A 26,392-nucleotide genomic window follows, 5' to 3' on the forward strand; every position below is an offset into this window, starting at 1 on the left:
CAAATTTTTCAAATACACTTTTTTACTTTTAATGCACAAAAACACAATATATTGGCCAATTATTTGGTAAAATATAAAGGATGATGGTATGCTGAGTAAATAGATACCAAACATGACACGTTTGACCTCTGTAATTGCAAACAAAGGCTTCTGTGCCAAATATTAACACTGATTTTCTCAGGTGTTCAAATACTTATGTTCAACAGTGCAAGACAAATAAATTCTTTAAAAATCATACAATGTGATTTCCTGAATTTTTTTTTAATTCTGTCTCTCAGAGTGGGAATGCACCTACAATGTGAATTTCAGACCCCTCTATGATTTCTAAGTGGGAGAACTTGCAAAATCGTGGGGTGTTCAAATACTTCTGTTCCTCACTGTATAAGACCAGGATGTACTAGGCCGCTGGTGCTCGCAAGTTTACCGAAAGGTAGAGTGGCACTAGTACTGGCACTCTGCTGCATATGAGAGTCATCATGCAATTGTAACATCTCAGCAACCTGGAAATGGGGTCGGGTACGCCTGATCTTAGCAGGGATCTCTTCTCCATCGTCTGAGCTGTCTGTCAGGGTGCCGCTGCTGTCTACAGGTTCGTATTCTGAGACTGATTGTGTAAGTGAGTCTTCCCCTCAGCTCTCACCTGATATGCTCAGAATCCTGTAGGTCTCTTCACTAGAGTACCTTTCCATTGACATTTCGGCCACTAAATTTATAGGTACCTAATGCGACTCACGGAAAAAAGAGCACTTGGCCGTCAAGGATTACTTGAACTACTAAAAAAAAAAATTACCGGCAAGTGCTAACAGAGATCAGGTCTGATTTTGCGAACACTGCGGTTTTGTGTGCAATGTATCAACTGGCAGTGATCTACTGACACTGCACTTGCTGGGGGAGAGGGGGGTAGGGGGGGTAAGTGTAGGAGCTAAACGCAGGTGCTGGCAGGTGCCGGGGCTGAACCTGCTAGAGCTGCGTTTTTGGGGACACTATACTAATGTGAATGCTGGTATAGTGCTATTCTGATCTGTTCAGACACTATACTAATAATGGAGGTTTATTGTGTAAGTGAGCGTGTTCCTGGCAATCAAGGGGTCAAATGTGATTACTGGTGTACTGATGGGCAATCTGACGCTAACTGGGAGGGGCGCTAACTGATGCTAACGCTATCTGAAGTCTCTAGTGACATTAATACAGCGATCATCAAAAAATCTATACACTGTACTAATGACACTGGTGACAGGGCAGTGAAGGGGTTAACTGGGGTGGGGGAGGAGCGATCAAAAGGTTATGTGTTCTAAAATGTGTTCTGACTGTGAAAGTGTAGTGCTTTTACTCACTGTGTCTTCTTTCTTCTCTCTCTGGGACGAAATGTGCTCAGAGGGAGAAGATGTCATCACTTCTTTTACCTGTGTAAGTGTAAACACAGGTACAGGAAGATCCCTGATAGGACAGGGATCAATCATCTGACTTAGGCTGACCATCACTGGCCTAAATCAGATGATTGATCCTTTGAGGATCAAATCATGGCACCCGGGGGTCTGTGGGGGAACGCGCGCGCCCACCTGGACCAAGAAAACCGTGGGAGTGCAAATCATGTATATATAAGTGATTTTGCACACCCGTGCCACCCTGTAGCAGTATTTCTGCTATAGGGCAGCGCAGAAACAGTTAATGAATACAAGGCTTCCTTTGATTGGGAGAGGTGGATAGGTAGGCAAATGAGATCACAATATCCACTTCATCCAATCGGAGGAAGCCTTGTATTCACTGATAAAAATATAAGGCTTCCTCTGAATGACTGAGAAGTATTCAGTCCAACTCGTTTTTGTTCTAGCCGCAAATGGGAAGTTGCCATACTGCTGCCAGAACACAGCACTGTAGTGTACATGAGCAGAAAGCCTAAATCAGTATTAAACCCAAAATGAAATATTTATTATGTAGCATCCTCCTCATTAAGTGCTGGACTGTCAGGTAAATGTAATTCTTTTTTGTGTTCCTGTGTTATCAGTGGAGCTGCTGTTGATTGCTCTGGGCTAATCAGGGTCTGACATGCTGCACACTCAACTGCTTTTCCCTGTTTTCTGGAAAGATCCAGAACATAGGAGGGGAACAGGCTGAGTGGGCCGTTTTAACATTTATGAGGTCCCAGCCAATCCCGGAGGGGGAAAGCTTAGAAGGTGGTTGGAGAGAACATAGATAGTCTGGGGCTGCATCAGTCAAGGTTGTTGTCCAGTAGGTAAAGCCCCCAACCTGGAGGGCTGCCACCCTCCAAAGCTATCCGTCACCTTCACCAGGAGCCAGCAAGGCCCTAACTACCCTGAGGCAGGAGCCCTACATGCTGAGAGAGTTCAAGCCAAAGAAGGGGGATCACACCTAGGATCTAGTCTGGGGATCTCACCTAGGATCCAGTCTGGGGTTCTCACCTAGGATCCAGTCTGGCCAGTCCAATAAGCAGTTGTCTGCTTGACTATAAGAGGGGCACCCAAGCACCAAAGGACTTGGAGTACAGACCTGAGAGCAGGATCTGGGTGAATGCTGTCTCTTAACCCCCGTTACACCGAGATTGAGGTTTGCCCAGCCTGGGACATTGCTTTGGTGCCCAGTGCTGTCTATTTCCCAAAAGCTGTGTCTAAGGAACTTTTCAAGAAGAAGTAGCTGCTGTGAGAGGGCACCCTCTTACTACTGTTCAACATTCCAGAGTATCCCACAGCTCCCTATGCCCTAACCAAGTTACACTGCACTATATTCAGTATAAGCACCCCTCTAGACTACGTATTGAGCCAGAAGTGTACATGCTGCTGTGTGCCTGGCTGCTCTTACACTGTGAGAGAACGTGGACCTGGAACAAGATAGCGGGACCAGCCAGAGGGTTCGCTCCACCCAATTCTTAGATGTAATGGCTGTATTAGTTTCCTTTCGTATGCTTTTTTCTTCTATTTTCATCTGGTAAACCAGACTAAGTCTGCTTTTCTTCAACAGAAAAGGTCTCTATGCAGTTACAGGTGGGATGTTTCATTATGAATGGACATTCAGATGCAATTTTCATTATTCAGAGATTCAGATGTATCCGAATTTCCGAATTACAATAATAACAAATTTCAACAAATCCAAAATAAATCAAAATTAATTATCCAAATTCAAAAATGAATTCAAATTTAAAAATGAATTTGAAATGGAAAAATATTGAAATAAATACAGTAAGGTATAAAAGTGAAATAAGATGATGATTCCTACTTAGGCTGCTTTAAAGATTAGAAGAGAAAAGAATAGAATAGAATAAACTAGAATAGAATTGAACAGAACAGAGTAGAATATAAAAGAATGAGTTATAATAGAATAAAAAAGAATAGAATAGAAAGGAAAATAATAATAGGACAGAAAATAATAGAATAGAATAAAAAATAGAATAGATTAGATTAAAATAGAATAGAATAAAATAGAACCAATAGAGCCATCTTCTGAAATTTGAAATATGAATTTCAAATGGTGTTGAAAATAATGAATACACATTACAAATCTGAACATATGAAACACATTTTGTAAAAGAATCATTCTAACATAATGACTAAACAAAATTAATATGAATGAATCCAAAATGAAAGCAAACAGAGTGCTTACAATGATCAGTGATCAATTATTTATTTATATAAAACCAAAAAAGAAAAAACGTCTTGCTGTAACTGATTATAAAGTGTTAGCTGGAGTTTGCCTTCAATTTGTTACTTTTTTAAATCCTGGAGTACACTTAACACTCCCCTTCCCCTAGACTAAAAATGCTGCTGCTATAGGTGCCCCCTGTGCTCCTCCATCCAGAGTGGAGGCACTCTAATACAGGAGGTGTGGTACTGGCCAGATCACCAGATAAAAACAGAGGGGAAAAGCCGAAAAAAAGAAAATTAATGCAGCCACCACATCTAATGACTGGTAAGTGAAATATATTACATTTTTGGTTTTGGGTTTAATGCCGCTTTAATATACAAGAATAAAAAGCTAAGATTGAAAAGAATGTTAAGCTATAAAATGGGCATTGGATGCACCAAGATATTGTTTGTTAAGATGCCATTTTGACCTGGTGACTGACTATGCGCCTCTCCAATTGATGTCCCAGAAAAAAAATGGACGGCTGAACCAGTAGTTTTGATTATTCTTTCACAGAAGAAAAGACCAGGCACTAAGATGGGAAATGTAGACGGATTGTCCTGGGGTCACCCTTGCTGGGGGGTGTTGATATGTAGCAGAGTGTCTCACAGGGAGCCTGGAAAAGTCCTGTTCAGGATTTACACATCTCACAGGCTCCATTCCTACACCTTTCAAGACCTCTGAGCCTTCGTCCACTTCAGGTTTTGTATCTCTCCCTTTTAGGCAACTTAAGCTCACCTGGAATCCCCATAGTCAGTGCTCTGCAGTGCGGGGAACAAAGCAATCATGCCTGTTGCAGTGAAAAGTGAGTAACATGCCAACCCTGTGTGGAGACTGACAAGCAGTAGGTTAGCTAGGATTGCCCATGTGTAGTAAGAGCTGAAACAGTGCTAGGATTTGCTTGTTTGGTTTTTGTTTGTTTTTTTTTTTGGGGGGGGGGATAAGTTTTAATTTCCCCCTGAAGCCCTGTACAGTGATAGTGTGAGATTACCCAACCATTTGTCACAAACTGGTGAAGGAGGCCGGGTCTGACATGGATGTGCACCTGTAAATTGCACAAATGGTCAGCACTGTTTGTGAAGACCCTACTGGGCTGGTGCCTGGGCCTAAAAAGGCTTCTTAACCCATGAAGTGTTACACCCAATATGTGGTCAGATTAAAACAGGATTAAATACCTTTTTCCTTTTTACCCAGTGTATCACATTGGTGTGAACTGGGGCTATTGGGAAGAGGGATAGATTTCAGCTTGTCATTGGGATTGATTTACTTAAACTGGAGAATACCCAATCTGGTGCAGCTGTGTATAGAAATCTATTGGCTGCCAGTGGGGGGGTCCCCTGCCAACACCTCCTAGTTTAGGTCCATTTAACATGATTACCTATGGGACTTTTTTTTTTTTGTGTGTGGATTTATTCTGCCCACTAAGAAGTTGAGAGGAAAAAAGAAATGCAAACTGCATAGGTGTGAACCTAGCCTTAAAGTATAACTAAAGGTGAAACTTTTTTACAGTTTTTGGATCATGGAAAAGGATAAGAACCTGTGTGTGGTTGTTGCGTCTGTGTTTGAGATTCACCCTTGTTCTGTTTGCCATTATCAATGAAAGTGAAAGAAAATCCTAAGTTTTGGAAAGTAATGGAGGGGAAATCCTCAAATGGGGACACTAGTTCTGATGACCTGGGGGTCCTTGGGGAATTCCTTAATCTGCAGGGATTTCCTCTCTTCCTGTTTGGCTATGGGACAGGAAGTGAATGGGAAATCTCCACAGTTAGATACAGATGGTTACAATAAATCCGATAGGGGTAATAACTCTCCCTTTTGGGGGGTGGGAGGAGGCTTGTCTTTAGTAGCTTAACTGAACAAGCTGAAGTTAGAAGCTGATTGGCTACCATGGACAGCTGCAGCAGAGTTTGCACTCTCCAGTTTTCGTGAATCAACCCCACTGTGCTAAATCTGTATTGAGCAATTCATCCTGATGTGCATGGTCTTTATTGTTCAAGATGGTTATTACATTACTACCTGTGCAGCCCTAGGCAAACACTGCAATAATTAGCCAGCATACTCTATGGGCTTACTGAAAATACACAATTTTTATTGACCATCAAGCTGGTTGTGTTGGCCACCAGAGTAGAGTTGCCACTTCATCACTTTAAAACCAAATACCTATTACAGTGACTGAGGCTAATTTAATGCAGATAACTTACTGAGTTTAATTACCACCTTAATCAGCCACAGAACCTGTCATTAATGTTTTGGTTTTAACCACTTGCCCTCCAGAGGATTTACCCCCCCCCCCCCCCCCCTCCCTTTCCCTGACCAATTTCTTTTTTTTTTTTTTTTTTTTTTTTTTTGAGATGCAGAGCTGCGTTACTTTAACTGACAATTGTGCTGTCTTGCAACACTGCAGGCCCCCCACAAATAGAGCTTTCTTTCGGTGGTATTTGCCTGTGCATGTTTTGCACTATAAACACAGGCTGACAATTTTGAGGGAAAGTTTGACTTTTTGCTATTAACCGCTTCCCACCCACCATATAAGGAAATGATGGGCGCAAGGCGGCTCTTATTCTGGGTGGATGTCATGATGTCCTCCCAGTCTAACCACACGTGCGCGGCAATCTGTGGTGCGCTGCGTCCCTCGGACACGGTGTATCAGCAGAAAGTGTGGCTCTGTCTAGTGATCAGCTGTGTCCAATCACAGCTGATCGCATGTAAATAAGGAAATGTCGGTTATCAGCATTTCTCTCAACACGAGCTGTTGTGCTGACAGCTCGAGAGGAGAGCAGGTAATCGGCATTCCTTGAAGGAGACATCTACACTGATCATTAGGGCACTGATGATCAGTGTAGCCCCATCAGTGATGCTTGTCAGTGCCCATTGTTGCCACCTACCAGTGCCCATCACTGCAGCCTCATTAGCGCACATCAGTGAAGGAGAAATCACTTATTTACAAAATTTTATAACAAACTATGAAACTTTTTTTAATTTCAGTAGTTTTTGGTTTGTTTAGTGAAAAATAAAAAAAAAACCCCAGAGGTGATTAAATACCACCAAAAGAGAGCTCTCTGTATCAAAAAAATAATTTCATGAGTACAGTGTTGCATCACCTCGCAATTGTCATCTGAAATCTGATAGCGCTGAAAATTAGCCAGGGCAATAAAGGGGGTATAAGTTCCTGGTAGGCAAGTGGTTAAACATGTCCAGTAAATAAAATTTTTAGGCCCAAATGTATCTTGCTATGTCTATGCTAAAAAAAAAAAAAACACACCCCAATGCATGTAAATTGGTTTATGTGAAACTTAGTGTGTTGGAATTCTTTTTTTTTTTTTTTTTTTTTTTTTAATCTTTTTACTGACATGTGTTGCCCAGTTCACGTAGTCCTTGCTTCATAAGCCAGTTATAGACTGGGGCAGGTGTCATGTTTTATTTTATTCAATTGAGAAATCCCCAAGCAAGGGTAGAAGGGAACATTATGGTGTCCCTCTGAAAGGTAGCTGGATATTGCACTAGGGGCTGCAATCTTCCTTGTAAGGTTTTTAAAAAAAAAAAAAAAAAAACTACTGTGGCTACACTCTTTCAAAAGACTGGCAAAGCACTTCCAATCCCAGCACTGGCAAAAGGTCATCCCAAGCAGGGGTGAAGGTTGACAGTAATGTCCCTCACAGATGGCTAGCCGGGTGTTGCACTTGGCTGCCTCTCCTATAGGCTTTGGGTGGTGAAAGTGGAGTTACTCACTGTCCCTTGAAATTCTGCTGCCGGTAAAGACTGCTGTTGAGGCCTCCTGCTGTATGAGTCCTTCCCTTGCAATACATGGTATCTCCTGGATGAAACTGAAGGGTGGTGAAGATCCTCTGATCAAACTGCTCCTTTAATTCCTTCCTCTGCTCCTACCTGGCAGCGGACCCCCCAGCTCCAGGGTCCCATCCAGGCCTCACGAACCTCAACTCGGCAATTAACTCCCTGTTGGCCAGGCTCGCCAATATTTATTGGCAGATCTTACCACCAGGCCTCCTGCCTGGGGATTGGTCAAACTTCCATGAATGTTCAGATCCCTGCCCACTAGCTTCTAGAAGCTTCTGGAAACGTCCAGAACCAGGGGGAGATGACAGAGGCTTGAACCCCACAAACATGCTCATGTTGGCTACTTTTGTGAGCCAAACTAGTACAGTTAATGAAATGTAGAGGGTGCTACACCTAAGGTGAAGTTATACTTTAGGCTGTTTTCACACTGATCTGCTTTCATGTTTAAAAAAAAAACAAAAAAAAACAAAATGAAGAGTTCCATAGGATTAAGTAGTCACATTTTTCTTTTTTTTTTTTTTTCCAAGAATATGCACCTGTGTACAGGCACATTGTAAACAAAGGGCTGCATTTTAGATCGGTTACAATTTTTTTAGAGAACTGTAGTATGCAAGAAGCATAAAAGTGAGCCATTTTATGGTGGTGATGCAAAGTTTGGGTATGGTAAAAAGTACAAAAACTGTGTCCTTTTTAAACCTTTCTTCCTCTCCAGTTCAGAGTGTGCACTTATACAGGTCTAAGGATTATTATGTGACCATATTTGTATGTGCTGCCATTGAATTTGCTCAGAGCTGAATGACAGGCTTGCTTTACTCATCTCCCTCCTAGCCTTACAGGTTCTAAACCTGGACCTTCAGCGAAGCTCAAATGCTATTGCACATAGGACCAATGAGTACATGATTGAAAAGCTTGTTGTAAGGAGAGGACAGATTTTCAGCATAAAAGTCATGTTCAACAGGGCCGTGCAACCCGAAGACAATCTGAAATGGTGGACTCAGGCAGGTAATGTGTCTTTTTTTTTTTTTTTTTTTTTCCCCTGGAACCCAGCACTATATAACTTTTTATTACTGTTTTTAAGCATATTTTTGCTCCAATTGAAAAGGCATTAATGCAGAATTGGTGTACTAGCTAATTGAGTTGCTGTTATCTTGTAATTGTTACGTTTTTAACAGGCAGGTCAAGCTCTAAAATAATCCTCAGCTCTAGCAATGAAAAATCTTGGCATGCCACCTGCAAAACCAACAGTGACCATTCCATGGTAATCACTATCAACTCACCGGCTGACGCAGCTATTGGACATTACCGTATGGGTTATCAGATCAAGAGTGGATGGAGTCATATATTCCACAGCTGTGGAGAATACATATTGCTTTTTAATCCTTGGTGTACAGGTATGTGCAAAATGTGTACATCTAATGAAATAATCTTGCTGTACTAAAATGTGTCCTTGGGTTATTTACTGGCTGTTCCTTTTTGTATGCTGTGCCAACAATTTGGCTGGGTAAAAGAGCATTGGTCACACTGTAAGAGGAAGAAGCAGAACATAGAATTAAGAAAAATGTCAAATCGCCATACTTTCATAAAATGGTCTCATTGCTTCAGTACAACAGGAGACCTAATGGTTATAATCAAATCCTGGCACTGTTAGGCAGTCTTCCATCACCTTGTTACTCTTCTTGGGCTCCTAGTTCCAGCTGCAAGATATCAAGTCTGACTACACTTCCTAGCTGGATTAGTCCTCTGTGCAGGAGTTGCCTTATTTAAAGTAGACCATTACCCATAACAACTTGATCCTCTTTAGCAAGGAACATGCATTCCACATTATTTATGCTAACAAAATTGGTGTGCTTTAAACTGCCTCCAGCATTGGTCCTGTTTCTTCTCACTGGAGGCTGCAATTTTGCTAAAGCCCAGAGCAGCAGTAAATCTTCTGGTGGTCAGAATGAACTCTAGTGTGTGTCTAGAATGCTTTTTGCATGGCTATACCTGCAAAAGGGCCAGCATGAAGTGATCTAGCAAAATATTCCTGACGTTCCCCTTTTTTTTTTTTTTTTTTTTTTTTTTTTTTTTAATAAACCTAATCAACCTGTATCTGTGCTTGTGATAGTGTTAATTCTAAAGGGAAGGAATCTGATGTGGGGGGGATTGAAGTAAACCTGGATGTACTCCCTCACGTGTGGCACCAAGGAGTGTTTGATGTCTGCATCCAGTGCAGATGTCTGTGTCGTTTAGCATCACTGTTTGCAACTGGCCCTGGGATTTTGCATACATTAAAGTGTTCTATGAATAAAATTGCAAAAGGCCACCCAAATACACATTTGCAGCCACAAAGATGTCGGGAACTAGGCAAGGAAAAGAGAACTTGTGTGTGGGCCCCCAAATCTGACAGATTAGATATGGTCCTGACAGATTATAGGGTCTCCCACCTTGTAGAGATTCAGCCTTCCATACAAGTACATTGTTCAGGTATAGTCTGTTGAAAGAAAAATCCAGCAGTGCCTAACAGGACTAGAGGCAAGTAACCCTTGGTGGCTTTTTTTTTTTTTTTTTCTTTGGGATGGCATTAGACCTGGAACCTTTAGTTACAGGTTCCACTCAACCAATGAGTAGGTTCACTAAATTGCATGTAATCTCCTAAATTTTACTTTGCTTCCCTCCACCTAGATGACACGGTGCACATGAAGGATGATGCTGCAAGGAAGGAGTATGTTCTCAATGAGCATGGCACAATTTTCTATGGCAATGCAAGTGAAGACCCTCCACAGCGACCCTGGGAGTTTGGCCAGGTAATTGCAGAGGCTCAAAATCTATGAAGCAGTTTGGCTGCTTTTAAAGTGGTTTACAATAATACATGAAACATTGGCCAACCTGTTAACTTTTTTTTTTTTTTTTTAAATCGGTAAAGTTTGGAAAAACTGCTGAATTTGAAGATCGGACGATTTTCACGGCAATGATGGGCAAATTGGCCGATCTTTTTACAGATTAAAAAAATGCGCATGAGCCGTGACCTGCAAGAAGATGAAGACAAAGAACATCTGTACTTTTAAATGTCATAATGAAGTGTCCCTGCAGAGTGCTCCGTCCGCTATTATATTTGACATTTAAAAGTATAGCAAAGTTGCGACATTGTATCTATTTGTAGCCATTTTGGATACAGATGTTTCTATTTGGATACAAATAGATACAATGTTGCAACTTTGCTATAATTTTACTGTAAATGTCAAATATAGTAGTGGAGCTCTCTGCAGGGACACTTCACGATTATATTTGCTGGCCGTAGACAGGACGAAAATCAGCTGACTTTTTTTTTTTTTTTTTTTTTTTTAAATAAAAAAAGCTGGTTTTCTCCCAGTCTATGGTTTGCATTACTATATGGCATCCAATCGCTACATATGATTTGCAGGTGAACTAGTCTCCTAAGCTTTCTCGGTCACTTGAGGCACAACCTCTCCAGGCTATAGTTAGTTTATGCTTAGTACTGCAGTACACTCCAAATCCACTCCTAGGGGTACCTGGGTATCGCTGTTGTACCACTCTGATTTCTCATGTGTTGATCTGATTTATCATGTTTGTCTACTTTTTGGTTTGCCAATACAGACTTTTATCTTGCAACAATCTGTGTCATCCCTGTGTGACTGAGTCTTGCGTTGAGGTAATTTTGGTGTCCGTAAAAGTGAGGCCACTTTCAAATGTACTCCTGCCTGCTGGCATCCTGATTTAACGTATCAATATCTCCTGCACCAGATGCAGATGTGGCCTACTGGATGGTTTAGGGGCCAGTGTTTGGCTTTTGGCTACAATTGCAGCATGAATTTGAGGTTTTTGAGATGTCAGCTTTAATTGCAGGTGCTGTTGGTCTGCTTTGGGATGCTTTTGCACTCCTATAGACTTGCATGAGGAGAGAAGCGGTTATGACACAAACAAGACCATCAACACTTGCCCTTAATCTTTCTGCTGGCCACACCTATGCATTGGAAAAGATTTACTTCAACTGGAGCATGGAAAATCTGGTGCAGCACTGCATAGAAACCAATCCACTTCCAGGTTTTTAGTCCCAAAGCTTAATTGAACAAGCTGAAGTTAAAAGCTGGCTACCATGCACAAGTGCATCAGTTTTAATGAGCTTCCTCACTCCTATAGGAGCCATCTTCCACTGCTGCACAGACTGCCAAGAGCATAAACTACTACACAGGCACCATGATTTTACTTGTGGGTCAGCGTTCTAGATGAGGGAGTAGATGATAGTCCTGGGGGGAAAAAATGGTGCATGCCGTCTAATTTAGAAAAGGAATTTACTTACTGTGAACTCTTGGAGAGGTAAATGGTTACACTTGTGAATTACTTGGTATATGTTTAAACATGAAGTATCTGAGGTTACTTCCAGTCTTAAGGTAGGAAATGGGGAGGGTGGAGTGTTATCGATTTTCATTGTCTTTTGAAGCTATCTCTTTAAATATTTCAGTTTGAAAAAGGAATCTTGGAAATCTGCTTAAAAATTCTGAACAGTAGTATCGAGTACAGACGTGCTGCTAAAGATGCATCTCTCAGGGGAGACCCTGTCTACGTGTCAAGGATATTGAGTGCTATGGTTAGTACACTGATGTTGAAAGGCCTAGCTGTAGACTACAGCTGCTAGCAAACACTAGGGTCTTAAAGCCAATGCTCCAGTACTGTTCCCCACAGATTTTTAACCAAGCATCCTTTAACCCCTGTTCCTTGAGCCAAGGGCATCAATGATTTGCCCCTTGGGGTGACCATGGACTTGCAGAAGAAGCAGCTCTACATAAGACACTAAACAATGGTACAGTGGGGAGATTGCTTTACTAAAATCACATCTAGTACAGCAAGTTCTTTTCTTTCCTTCTTCTGACCACCTCGCTGGTGGAAGACTGGCACAGCTTCATCTCTCATCCCTGCACTGCACACAGCCTTGACTCCTCCCCACACAATGCATAACTGAGAACAGTATAGTGGAAGGCTAGGGTTGGCTTTGGGGGAACTAATCTGGGGGGGCATAGCCTACCCCAGAACTCCCTAGATCTGGCCATGGAGCAAGGTATGACACTTATTAAAGCCCACACTTTAAATTCTTTAAGTTTGCCCACAGTGAAATGTTTCAATGACCTCCAACATCTGACTTCTACGCTAGCATTGCTTCATAGAGGTGCTAACCTTTTGCCATTATTTGAGTACTTTCTGGTGTTTCATGTAGAAACTTCAAGATCCATTTTCTAGCAAGTAAATAAGTATTTCTGCACATCTTAGACCTGATGAAGCAATTGGGACTCTGTGAAACTCTTTGGCAACTTGGCTGTCCCTCATTAAGCTAGTAAAAAACTGAATTGATGGTTGTAGTATAACTGGGATTAACGATAGGTGTCGCACCAGTGACATTGCCCTGACTGCTATATTCTGGATCCAGAGTGGAGGAAGCTGTGGTTTGGTGGAGATATCCAAAGTTACACCAAGCATCCAACAACCAATGTTGGGAGTAAAACGGGGCTGACTTATTAAACTGCACAGCATTTAGCCCTGGTTCACACACTAATGCAGTGCCGGAAACAGGATTTGCTATCGCATGGCGTCCATGCGATCTGGTACAGGTGTCAATATTAACGACCCCCCCCCCCCCCCCCCCCCCCCCGAAACAGATCGCAAAATGCAGTGCAATTACCAGAATTTGCATTACATGTTATGTGCCTAGACATGCATGGCACATGTTACAAGTCCCAGTGGATGATTACATTACATGAACAAAAAAAACACAAGACAATGGATTCCTTCCTGGCATCTAGCAGTCTGGACTGTGCAGGTAATTAAGGAAAGTGAGGGCTTATCACCTAAACTTAATTACAGCAAACAATAGTTTATGGCAGGAAACCTGTAAAAGAAAATTGCTTCTTGACACCACATGCTGGAATTCACCCCTGCACATAGTTCCACTATGCACAGCATGCCAAGGGGTCCAGGACACAGTCCAAGCCCTAATTGTATGGTCAGAATAGTTGGTATAATTGCCAGTCAGGTACACAGGGAAGCGATATAACCATGAAGGGTGGTGGGGTCTCCTTGGTCCTCCAGGAGCCCAAGTCACTGTTTCCGTAAACTGTTGAATTGCCTTTTTCACAAAGTTGTTTTGGATTAATGGCTTGGTATTTGTGGGGTTTTTCTTGTGAATCCTGGTTATGGACAACAGGAGATGTAACACTCTCACTCTTATAGGTTAACAGCGAAGATGATGATGGAATTATCATTGGAAATTGGGGTGGCGATTATGACGACGGAGTAGAACCTACAAAATGGAATGGAAGTGTTTCCATTCTCCGTCAATGGAATGAAAGTGGACCTGTCGGATATGGACAGTGCTGGGTATATGGAGGGGTCCTTTGCACAGGTTTGTGTGGTTTTTTTTTTTTTTTTTTTGTTTTGTTTTTTTTCCTATATAAAAGCCTTGCATGAAAGCTGCACATCTGTTTATGGTGTAATGGGGATAAACCACTACATACTTACTGGTTGGCAATCCTGGCATTTGAACAAATGCTGCTGTTTGGTCTTCTCAACTCTTCAAACCCTCCATGATGTGTATTGTTGGCACACAGCTGCCCCTCTCACTTTGCATTTAGGTTTACTTTGGGTCATGGCAAAGTGAACCAAGCTGGGTTCTAATTCCAGTTCAGTGATACAAAATCCACATTTTAACGTTTGACTTATCTTCTCCACTTTGTACTCGAGATTTACAAATTTATCTTGCAGGATCAACCTAAAGCCCTGGTTCACACCAGTGCAACTTTGAAATTGTGTGAATTCAGCCGTGTATGTAGTGTAAAATCAATCCAAAAGTTTTTATAAATTTCTGATAAATATAAATACATAACATATATTGTCTGAACAAACAATATATTAAAATACAATAACACTTTTTTTATGTACCAAAAAATTAAGATTTTATTCAAATATGTATTTTAACCTATTCCAATAAAATCACCTATACAATTCATAATTTAAAATGCTCATGTTGAGTAAGTATAATTAAAACTACCCCAATTTTACTATACCCTAAAACCCTAGTATGAATAGTTGATTCTGATCATAGTATCTACTACTTTATTAAAACTATTTTTTAAAAAATCATTATTTTTTTTAAATTTGAATAACTTGCATATATTTATAATTACCACCCTTTTATTGACATAATTTAAAATTATTCATTAAACTTTTTTTTTTGGGGGGGTGTATCTAGTTTTCATGTATGTATCAACATCACTCTACAGTTCATAGTAGACTCATGTTCGTTAGGCTATGTTCACACTAGAGTTGGCAGCAGACAAGCATTTGGAAAGCGGTAAACACTTCCCAAACGCCTCTGTAAATTCTGCACATAGTACTGTTCACACGGGAGCGTTGGCGGCAAAACGGACGCCTCTGGTCAAGTCAGGAGTTGAAGCCTCCTATTCAAGTCTATGGTGCCGCTCCACAAATGCCTGGCTGGCGTGTGCGGTTGCAGAGCGTTACCGCCCTTCAAACTTCATTAGTCGTTTGTGGGCATTTTTTAAACCTTGGCAACTGCCGCAAAACCACACATACAGAGTTTTTGGAACGTTTGCAGAGCGTTAACGGCTTCACAAACACTGGACCAATGCTATAGGGGCGTTTGGCAAGAGTTGGAAAAAGTAAAGTGTGAACGAGCCCTTAGATATCACTATACCTCCTCCTTTATCTGCAGGTGTTACTATCTTTCCTGCTTTCTAAACTTTTGACGCCTATTTTCCAAACTTATTTATTTTATTTTTTTTTAATACTTGGGGCCTCTAAATCTTGTTACCAATTTATTTTTTTAAAAAGTCGTGTTCTTAATTATAGTTATGGTTTTGCATAAATTTGTTAGGCTTATAATAAGGAGCGCATATATAACAGGTTTTCTGCACGTTGTCAGAGTGGACACCATTTTAGATTCAACAATATATTGTTTGGATATATATCTCATTTTTCAACAATTTATAATCCCTTTTTGGATTGAATTTATAACACATACTTTATGATAGATATTACTTTAGCAAACAATTGGAGCATGACACAATTTATATTCACACATGAGTGTGTAGTAGTGTCAGTGAACCATAAATTAATCACAGTATTGAGTATCCTACCATAGTGGCTCGCAAGCACTGATATATATTTATATATAGTTTGTTTTTTTTTTGTTTGTTTTTTTGTATGTAAAATCTTATTGACACACACCTGGTGTTAAACCAGGTGTGGATTCAGGGTTACAAAAGAATGGGGCCAGAGGGGTATGTAGGGAATATAAAGGCTTACGGTCCCGCCACCTTTCAATGATCGCTAATGAATATGATAATGTAGGGCAGATGATGGGAAGACTCAACCGACTGGGAAGCCATATAGGGGAGCCAATAGCATATGGATGACAAGATGGGGCCTTAATGCCAACCCGTTGAGGTACACCCCCCCCCCCCCCCCATCCCTAGTTCTAGCATAGGAGAGCTGCATTATCTGAACCACATGAAAATGAGTCATAAGATTAGGAAATTCCAAACCACAATGCTTTTTCTTAGAATATAAAGTCGGAGCAGCTCACTGGGACATGTGGGCTGGCCGCATGTGCACCTATATAAAAATTCCCTCCCCCGAACTGTCAAATTGCATTGTTCTGAACCGGGGCTTAAAGTGCTGTCTGTTCTCTAGAATTGATAAACTTCCTACTTTTACACATTTCTCCTAGTGCTCAGATGCCTTGGAATCCCTGCCCGTGTAATCACAAATTTTTCTTCTGCTCATGACACTGATGGAAATCTCACTGTAGATCGATGCTTTGATGAATATGGCAACCATGTTAAGGATTCAGATGACAGTGTATGGTAAGATGGGCTCTTTTTTTATACTCCTGCTCTCGGTATATAACTAACCAACAGACTTAGTTTGCATACTATGTTACACCGTGTAATAACAGGCAATTTCCTTAGCTGCATGAACCCGATTTAAACTTTGTTCAGGATCACATTAAGGTGGTGTAGTTGTATCAGGAAGAGAGAAATGTCCTTGACACCATTACTGTGTATAATTAAAGTTGAACTCCAGACAAATGGCTAAATACACCGAATTACAGGTAAGTGAGCTGCTCTACCTAAAGGATTTGATCTTTCCATCCAGTCCTGAAATTTACATACTTTGTCCACAACTGATCAAAACTCAACAGATCCCTGCTGAATTTCAATCTGTATGGTTGGCTTTTACAGATCCCCACTCTGAACAGTAAGAATAAGGGCAAGCTTTTGTAAATACCTGGTGTACATGGCTAACAACTGTTTTTAAATGCATAAAATATTCTGTAAGCCTAACTTTTTTTTTTTTTTTTTTTTTTTTTTTTTTTTTTTTAGGAACTTCCATGTGTGGGATGAAGGTTGGTTTGTCAGAAAAGATCTTGGATCCAAATATGATGGATGGCAAGTTGTGGATTCAACTCCACAAGAGGAGAGTAGAGGTGGGGAAACCATGCATAGATGTTTTTCCATCCTGAACAAACTGGGGGACATGCTACTTAAATATTTAAAAGCTTGGGTAAGGGTTTGAGCCCCATCGCAGGCTATTTTCTATAGGGGCCTGTGTACTTGATACTGAGCTATTTAACAGGATTTGTTAGGCCGCAGCATGAGCCATTGGTGCCAGTTGTCAATGAATAGAGCTGCTGCAGATGAGCACAGTGTGATAGGACTTCGTTGTATGTGGGGTTGGGTGATGCAAACACTATGTATATTGGTAACCAATGCTATTAAAGAGCCCCCAATGATGGCCAGCAGAACATCTAAAGAGGCTGCCCCTCCAATAATTCTGCAAGCCCCTTTGTTCCCTTGCCCCCTCTACTATCATCCTCTTGGACAGTGCATACCCATCTGGGTCTAGGACTAGCATCACCAACATAAATGTGACCTGGCAATATGGGTCCTGCACTCAGTAGATTTAAACATTAATACTGCTCACTGCTGCACTTGAGCTGGGCTTCCTACTGTCTATGCTGATCTGGGTGCCAAATGTCCTTATTCCTAGTCCTTACTGTTAGTCTTTTTGTATGCTAAATTGTGTTACCATTTTGTTAATCCATTTTATGCTTGCCTAGTTGCAAACCATATTAGGTGACAGTTAAGTTTGCCTTTTACTACCTGGTTTGGTGCCTGTTTTCTTTGATCTAGCACTATTGAGTACTAAGTATTTCCCTGAATTCCTGTGATGTTTTGTACACTCAACATAGTGTTTTGAGGCTAAGGTTCTTTTAAGGTTTGAAGTAAAACTGAGGACTCGTGCTATTCAGCACCTCCTATGGGGGCAGTGCTACATTTAGTTAATATAAGATGCAACTTTTAATTGGGGAGGTACAAAGGTTATTTGGAGTCCTTGCATCCCCTCCATCTTGGCCACCCTCGGACATTGCTGTAAAGCATTAATCTCTCACCCATTAGGAGTGCCCTCCTTTTTAAACAAATGGGCAAAGCAGGGCTTCTATTGGTGATATGACCTTATGAATGAACTGCATCCTCTTGAGGTAGCTGGTCTTAGAAGACCCTAACTGAAGTCTGAATTGATGGAGCCCATCAGATTCAGGACAATCTAGGGTCTAAGATGAAAGGACCCTTATTACCAGTCCATTTAACGCTGGTGATTGTCATTAGATGATAAACTGAAGCATATAACTAGTTTGGGTTGACTAATTGCTGCTCAGAAGCTGAAACTGCTGGTCAAATTTTCATCCACTAGTCTGTTTGTGTTTTTTTTTTTTTTTTTTGTTTTTTTTTTTTTAGGTTCATACCGCTTGGGACCATGTTCTGTGAACGCTATTAAGGAAGGTGATGTTGACAAGAAGTACGATGCACCTTTTACATTTTGTGAAGTGAATGGTGATATAGTAGACTGGGAGGTTTATGATGACGGGCAACGAAGAATACGCACACAAACTAGTGCAGTTGGAAAATTTATCAGCACCAAGGCGATTGGTTCAAATGAACGTGCTGACATAACGGACAACTATAAGTATACTGAAGGTACAGTCGGCTGTATTTTTAATGGAACCATATATTAAAGTAGGATTGTGTTCCTACTCTCCAAGAAGTTGGCATGCACCTGGTGGACATGCAGCTTTTTTCCATGAGCTCTACCAGTGCTTATTTGAAAAGTGTGTGTGTGTGTGTGTGTGTGTGTGTGTGTGTGTGTGTGTGTGTGTGTGTGTGTGTGTCCCTGTTTGCTCATTGCATACACAAGCTCTGTGGCTTTACAGTGCTAACAATGGCTGTGCTTTACTGCCAAGGCAGGCCATAGACAGTGCAAACTTCTTTTCTGCAACAATGTCACAAACGCAGTGCAAGGTGAATCCCTCCTGCCGAGACATTGTCCTCTAGCAGGAGGAAGGCCACCCCTGGTGGGAGAACAGTGATTACTGCTAGTGGCTGTGACAGCCACTAGTGGTGGTTGCAAACAAAACTGGCGGGCTGGTTTGTACCCAAGTTGGCTTTTTTTAATTTCGGTACGTTCAACCTGCCCAAAATACGGTTAAAATCTTGGTCGGTTCCTGCTGAACTGGCTGAGATTATGGCCCACTTCTTGCAATGCAATTCTTTCAATTGGCCAAATCACTGAAAGCAATGCACTCTGTAACTGATATCTCAATTGTATAGCCATTGTAATGGCTAATCTAGCTTGCCTTTCATGGTGAATCATATCTTTTACATTAAAGTATATGGCCAGCTAAAACTTATTTTGTAGGGAAGGATTAGAAGCCCCTCTGGTTTTATTAGCCTAAGCAGGCCAAATATCTTTAGTACTTGAGCCATCACTGAAATATAAAATTCTCTTTTCAGGAAGCCAGAAAGAAAGGGAGATTTTCAAGAAGGCCAAGTTGCTCTGTTCCTCTGCACTCCCCAGCAATGCTGATGCTGCTATTCGGGGCAACTCGGCCAATGAGCCAGCACCAAAACCAGATTTTGAAGGTGCTTTTACACACAGCAGTGACCCCCAGGTTGGTCATGACGTCTCATTCACACTGACACTAAGAAGCCTAAGTTCTGTCAAGATATGTCTACAACTCAAGATGACTATTAAAGCCATTGTATATACTAATGCCCCAGTGAAGGAGATCCTAACTGAAGCCCAGTCTGTAATCCTAGAACCTAAGGAAGGTATGCTTACATGGGTTTTAAATGTGTATTCTTTTATTGAAGGGGCAGCTCTCCCAACTTTTTTACTACATGAACATTTTAGGTGGATTGACGCTTTTTAGCAGTGCTTGTGACTATTACCACAATACTTGACTCAATGCACCTGCATAAAAGCAAAACCTATGCTTGGCATTTTTCACAGGGAGGTCAGAAATATGCCTCTGAATTTCTACTACTTTCCTGGCAGTCATTCTAATTCTCTGGGTTCAACACAAAGTAGCTGCCAGTAACAAATGTCCAGAAAGTGAAGTCTGAGGATAGTCACCCTTTTTTTATTTTATTTTTTTTCCGGCGTAGAAGATGACTTTTTAACCCATGAAAATCTTATCAAGTCAGGGGTCGCCTTATATGCCGGGTGTCATCTTATAAGCTAGTATACAGCGTGCTGAAACTTACCGGTGTAGCGGCAAGATCTGTCTCCCTTGAATCAACTGCTCATGTCAGTGTTAGGCCTAAAAAGCTGATTTAACATTAGCATCGAGCTGACACGGGTAACCCCTTTTCTGCTGCACCGCTGATCACACTTAAACACGCTGCTGATCCCGCGGATCACTAGCCGCCGATGCTCCAGCAGGATGGATCAAAGATGCGTATTGGGGAGCATCGATCGGAGAGAGGACAGTGACATGGGGAGGACAGTGATGTGGGGGGTCAGTGACATGGATGGCCACAACATGTGGGGGGGCAGTAACATATGGGGGCATGACATGCAGAGGACAGTGACATGTGAGGAGCCAGTGACATGAGGGGGGGACTGACATGGGAGAACAGTGACATGTGGGGGGGCAGTGACATGGGGTAGTCTTATACAGTGAGTATAGCCCAAACCCTATATTTTAACAGGAAAAGTAGGGGGTCGTCTTATACACCCAGTCTTGTATGCTGGAATATACGGTAAGTGACTATGAAAGTTGTGGATGTGATTTGGATTTGCATGATGCCCAAGAATCTAATTTTTAGAGGTCAGTACTAGGTCATCAAAGTCTCCAAGCAGAAGTTTGCTTAAGCTGAACTCCAGGTGGATAAGCCTCAAGTATGTCTAATGACTAGACCACTTAAGTGGCACTTCACTGCATCTGAGCACCACAAACCAAAAATGGCTAATCCTCTTAATATTCAGAGCACTCACCCATCTTATTTATTTATTATTTTTGCGCTGAGAAATCACTTTGAAAACCACCCCTCTGCATTTCTGGCTGTAGGCATCTTGAGTAAAGGCAGTCATGTAGCATTTACTTCATGGAATCTCTATCTCCTTAGCTCAGGCAGGAGGGTGTGCTCCTCATACATCACTCCTCCTGGGATGTATGACCTAACTTGCCTAGGCATGAAAACTAGGAAGCAACTGAAGAAATCTATTTAGTAGTAGCAATAGGATTAAAATTAGTGATGACCAAGTGGGTGGAGCTCTACTTTGATATCTACATAAACTGCATTCAAAAATCTGAGACCCTGGTCATACTTCTGTTTTGTTCTTTACCCCTCCCTGTTGGGGGGGGGGGGGGGGAAAAAGTAGCAGCCTATCAGATGTCCCATAATTGTGTATGCTGACAGCAGCAGAGAGCAAAATGAGAACCTAATTGGGCTCCTGTTGGCCTTTCATTGACCAATCACAGGTTACAGTCAGGCTGGTAGCCTAACTGTGTTGCTCTTCTGTAGTAGAGAACATCAGTCTCTAGACTGACTGTGCCATCTCATAAGGCTGTGTAAGTCTCAGGACTGGCTGACTGGACAAATATTTTGGCAGGTGAAACTGCCATTTTTATATGTATTCAGCTGTGTATTTGGAACCATTAAGTGGTGATGGGAGCTTCTAAATTTATAGGTTCCATCAGCAAAGCTACCAGTCTCTACTATACAGTTCCATTTAAATACCAGGCCTTTTTGGGTCTTCTATATTTGCTGTGGGCTTCCACTAAAATCCATAACAGAGTAGGGTGTTCGCCTGTTCTGTGTTCTCTTTGCCATGCAGCATTGAAGCATCTGCCCACTACTGTTCCTACTTGCAAAGAGCCACATGGAATGCCAAACTTCAGTCTGTTCCTGATGCCTACCAACAATGACTTTGGTCACCTCTGGCCATCCAACCCTCACCTGCTACCTGTGGTCCAGGTTTTGGCAGTACCTGATGCCTTATCTTGTAACTGAGCCTTGCATTGCTCTATCAACCCATCTGAACCTAGCCATGGAAGGGACAGTCTTGCTAACTGGTGCCCTCAAGTTGCAGTGCACCAAATGACAACCTGAAATCCTCTTGCCCTTTTGCTTCTAAAGTCTATTCCATCCAAGTTCTTTTCAGCTCTGTAGTGACTGGTTTCTGTCCTTTCAGCTGAGGTTTCTACCACAGGCATGCAAGACTTTATAAATGATGTCTGTCACAGCTATGTGTGTCACAGTTATGACAACTGGAGGGGGCTGTAAAAAAAATAACACCTCCCTATTACATTTAGTGACAGTTTTTTGCTAAATACCTGTGTTCTGGCCATGCATCCCTGAGTTTGAGGGAGTCTTTCACCTCTAAAAGAAAAATGTACTACTATTTTAAATGCTTCAGTTTTTGTTGTGGGATTTTTGCAATGTGCCTTTTTATTAAAAATAAAATTAAGATCGGGAATTATGCTACTGGAGTTGTCAGATTTTCCCAACAGTCCCTTCCACCTTACAGATCATGGCCCTCTCCTAGCTCTGATTCCCCAGAGTGAGGGAATTCAGCAGTCTCTGCTATTTACCTATAGGCATCCAAATATTCCTAATGTTCAATACACACAGTATGTCTTCCTATGAGACTTTGACCTGAATGGTGGGATTACAGGATCTCTGAAACTAGACTATAAACAGGACAGAGTACAATGATCATACACCCTAATAACTCAATATCTAACTTTAGAGGAGTACTTTTTTTTTTTTTTTTTTTTTTTTTGTCTAGTTGTGCATGAACATAATCTGCTCTCCCAGGTATCTTTATCTTCAGTAGAATGCATTGAACCTGATTCATCTTATGTTCACTTGTAGAGAAAACATTACCTTTTACAATACCATATGCTAAGTATGAAGATGCAATAACTACAGATAATATGATCAAAGCTATTGCGCTGTGTGAAGATGAGAGAGGAGGTAAAGTACTAGTGGATTCAGTGATGAAGCTGAGGTCCCCACCCATCATGATAAAGGTATGATGACTTAAACCTTGTTAATTAGTCTGTCTTTCCAAAGTGTGTTGTAAATTTGGTTACTAAACCCACAACCGTAAAATCAGTCTGTATATGCAGTAAAGCATGCTTGTTGAACCTAAGGGCTTAATACTTCACTTTGTGTAAAGTTTGTTTTCATCTGGTTTTCGGATTCTCCCCTTGTACTGTCACCACTCCATCTACTGGTAAAATGAGCTCTAGGAGTCAAGGACACACTGTACAATCAGTGTCCAGCAGAACACTGGTTAAAGCCTATAGAAGCTGCAAGACTGCTAAACTTCAGTATATACTGTAGTTTACTAAAATTGCATTTCCATGCACTGTGGGAGACAAGATATAGTGAATGCAGGGTCCTGGGATTAGTAGCACTTTAATGGCAAGCTTAAAGTGTGTCTCCAAAGGTCCTTGAATTGGCTAGTCTGTACACCTGCTATAGACCCTACACTCTCTCCCTGTTGGATTTTTTGTTTATATATCTTCAAGCCTTAATCTGAATGAGTGGGATTTTTCCAAGGTGGGAGAAATGCCCAGCATCCAAAACCCAAGGGCTGGACCATGCAGGAATGGATATCTGATTCCTATAGAAATAGAAGCCATGTGGTAACCTGGCCCAGTACATTAGACCTACATGCAAGATCAGTTTTGGGTGGAATAACTTTTTATTTATTTTTTTTTTTTTTTACAGGCAGCAGGTGAAGCACATGTAAATCGGGTTATCCATATAGAGATTTCTTTCACCAATCCAATTTCCCAGGACATTGACAACATTGTTATGACAGTGGAAGGCAGTGGGCTGGTTAAAGAGCCAATCCATATTGAGTAAGTTTGAATATACTAAAAAGCTAATACAAAGACTAGTGTATGAAGAAGCACCTTCCCTAAAACTCGTTTGCTGTGGGTAATAGCCAAATGGCACAATATCTATATAACCATTTCTGTGACTAACATACTTTTTTGTTTCTCTACCTTCAACATTCCTGTTTTATACTATGTTTAAATATAGCTGTGTAATACACTAGAATGACCCAATCTCTCTGCACTAAGGCTTGATTCACACTAGTGCAATTTTAGATTGTGTTCAAAGTCTGTTCACTTTAATGCAATTCGGCACTGGGCTAGTTTTTGAAGGTTCCTGTACTACTTTGGTGCAATTCCACTGAATTTTAGCTATATATATTTTCGAATCAAAGTTTCATCCAAGTAGCACTATATATAATCCCATTGGAAATTGGATCAAAATTTGTAGCACTGGGAGCCTAGCCTAGAAGGCTGTATGAGTACCCTTGTGAGGGGTGGTGTGGTAGTTGCTTGTCTATGCTGATGAGCACTTGAAACTGCATCATACATGCTTTTGTTTGAGGGGGGAAAAAAAGTGGCCATTAGTAAAATTTCATTGATTCTGCCATTTATTGCTCCTGAATCAAAATTATTTGGAGGGTAGTTGAAAAGTGGGTGGAGGCTAATTTTGATAAAATGAAAATGCTCTTATAACCAGGGGTGGACTGACCACTCATAAGGCCCCTGGGCAATAGGAAATCATGGGACCCCTGTGTCCTCGCCCACATCCAAACAAGCCTATGAAAGATACCAGTAGCCACCACAAAGGACTAGTAAACTGCAGGGGGGGGGGGGGGTCTGGAACCCCCCCTTCCCCATTTACAGGTTTTAAAAACTGGTTGTTAAGGGCATCACGGTCTTTATTTGCAATGGTTCAAATCACACTCATGGTGTTCTGTGAATGCATAGTACTGCTAAAGCCCCATACACAAGGGCCAAATATAAGGCAGTTCAGTAAAAGCCCGTATACACATGCATGTCTGATGGAAGCTGGCCAAATAAGCATGCTGGAAAACTCATCTGATCAGCATTCTCAACCAATGGCTACCAGCATTGACTAGTGTGTACTGGAGGGGGGGAAAGCAGTTCCCCTGTCAGAACTCAGTATAGCAATATCCCAGCTGAGCTATTAGTAGGTACAGCAAGCTCTTCAGGGTGTCTTGAAATGGTTTTGGGGTTTATTTTATCCTCTCAAACTTACTACTTTTATTTGCAGGATACATTGTCTGAAGCAAAACCAGCAATCTGTGACCAATCTCAACATTGTCCCTTACAGAAGTGGCCCCAGATGTCTCCTGGTGGACATTACATCTAAGAAGTTCAGGGACATTAAGGGGATGTTTCAAATTAATGTGTCTACTGCATAACCTACCAGAGCTATGTTATTCTTCCTCAAATAAAATGTTTCATTTTTGCACAAATTAAATGAGTAGCTTCTTTTCAAGAGCTCTGGCCTAAAACCCAACTTTTCTAGATTGCAGTTGAGGTTTTAGGTCGTGTGTGTGTGTCAAAGGGAAACTGTAGCCTGACAAATTACTATCTTGTAGTAATGTAGAACCAGTGTCACTTTTGCTTGCAGTTCCACATTGTTTAGATATCCTACGGTTGTAAATGTTGGTTTGAATCTTATCAGGGAATGTGAGTTGCTTGGTTAAGATGGCTGTGATTTTATCCTTGATGCTAAAATTAAATTGCAGGGTGGGTTTTGTCACTATGCCTCTGCATCTCTATGTATTATAGGCAGATCATGGCTGGTGAGAATAGCCCACCCTACTTGGGCACTTCTCTGAAGAGCCTTTGGCTTTAATGCAAGCAGTGGGCTAGGTGTTGTGACGATGTCCAATTCCAGCCACTCATCAATATGTGACAAACTGCAGGTCAGATCTTGCCCTGCTGCCACCAGTATGTGATGCTCTCACTTGGTACAAATTTTTCCAGCATGCTGGACTACAATCCCAGTGCTTGCAGACTGAGCAATTGATATTGGTGGTTCACCTTTTGCAGTTTATTTTGCACTATAAAAAAACTGATTTCTTCAGTAAAAGTAAATCAAATAAAGTGACCATTTTTGGATAGGTTTTATACCAAATTTCTTAATTTTAGGCCAAAATGTGTTCTACAGGCTTGCTTAAAAAAAAAAAAAATCCAATACATGTAGAATTGGTTTACATGAAAGTTTATAGCATTTACAAATGTCGTAAATATACTGGCTTTTTTAAAAAATTATATATATATATATATATATATATATATATTTATATATATTTATATATATATTTACTAGTAATGGCAGCGAACAGTGACTTGGCGGTCTTTCTAATACTAGGTGAGGACTGACATCCCAATGACCCTTACCCTAGGGCTTAAGGTCGCACCCAAGCATTTCTGAAGAAATGCAGTACATTCCATTTAACATGCTTTCCTATCAGACATGTTCACATCTGAGCGGTTTAATCTGTTGCATTTTTTTGGAAAGTCTTGTGTGGGTTTTTTTGTTTTTTGTTTTTTGTTTCCCCCCCCCCCCCCCCATTTTAAATCTGCCCAGCAACAAGAGAAAAAGCACACATGTGCAAAACGGCTGAAACGCAACCTGTTTAGGTGTGAACAGCGAACTGACAACTCGTGGAGCCCCTGGGCAATAGGGGATCATGGGGCCCCTGTGTCCTTGCCCAAACTCAAAGCCTATGAAAAAGGTACCAGGGGCATCTTTTG

At 41.3% G+C, this 26,392-nt stretch overlaps 1 protein-coding gene across 1 annotated transcript; it reads left to right on the forward strand.

Moving 5' to 3' along the window:
* Positions 1-4,422: 4,422 nt before the first annotated feature.
* On the forward strand, positions 4,423-25,063 carry LOC149465857 (protein-glutamine gamma-glutamyltransferase 6-like). Its single transcript, XM_089673388.1, has 13 exons — positions 4,423-4,441; positions 8,260-8,433; positions 8,604-8,822; positions 10,096-10,217; positions 11,894-12,019; positions 13,654-13,825; positions 16,172-16,307; positions 16,827-16,930; positions 18,243-18,482; positions 19,296-19,613; positions 22,665-22,822; positions 23,529-23,662; positions 24,897-25,063. Exons 1-13 carry the CDS (start codon positions 4,423-4,425, stop codon positions 25,045-25,047), a joined length of 2,073 nt encoding a protein of 690 aa, XP_089529514.1. The 3' UTR covers positions 25,048-25,063.
* The last annotated feature ends 1,329 nt before the right edge of the window (positions 25,064-26,392 follow it).

Source organism: Staurois parvus, unplaced genomic scaffold, assembly GCF_062004578.1.
Source record: "Staurois parvus isolate SC_StPar_1 unplaced genomic scaffold, SC_StPar_1.0 ptg000137l, whole genome shotgun sequence".
NCBI lineage: Eukaryota > Metazoa > Chordata > Amphibia > Anura > Ranidae > Staurois > Staurois parvus.

Bases quoted from the DNA above. Each gene is read 5' to 3' on its own strand.
- LOC149465857 (XM_089673388.1), top strand. The intron at 19,614-22,664 runs GTATGCTTACAT...GTTCACTTGTAG, and splicing joins AATCCTAGAACCTAAGGAAG to AGAAAACATTACCTTTTACA. The intron at 23,663-24,896 runs GTAAGTTTGAAT...TTTTATTTGCAG, and splicing joins AAAGAGCCAATCCATATTGA to GATACATTGTCTGAAGCAAA.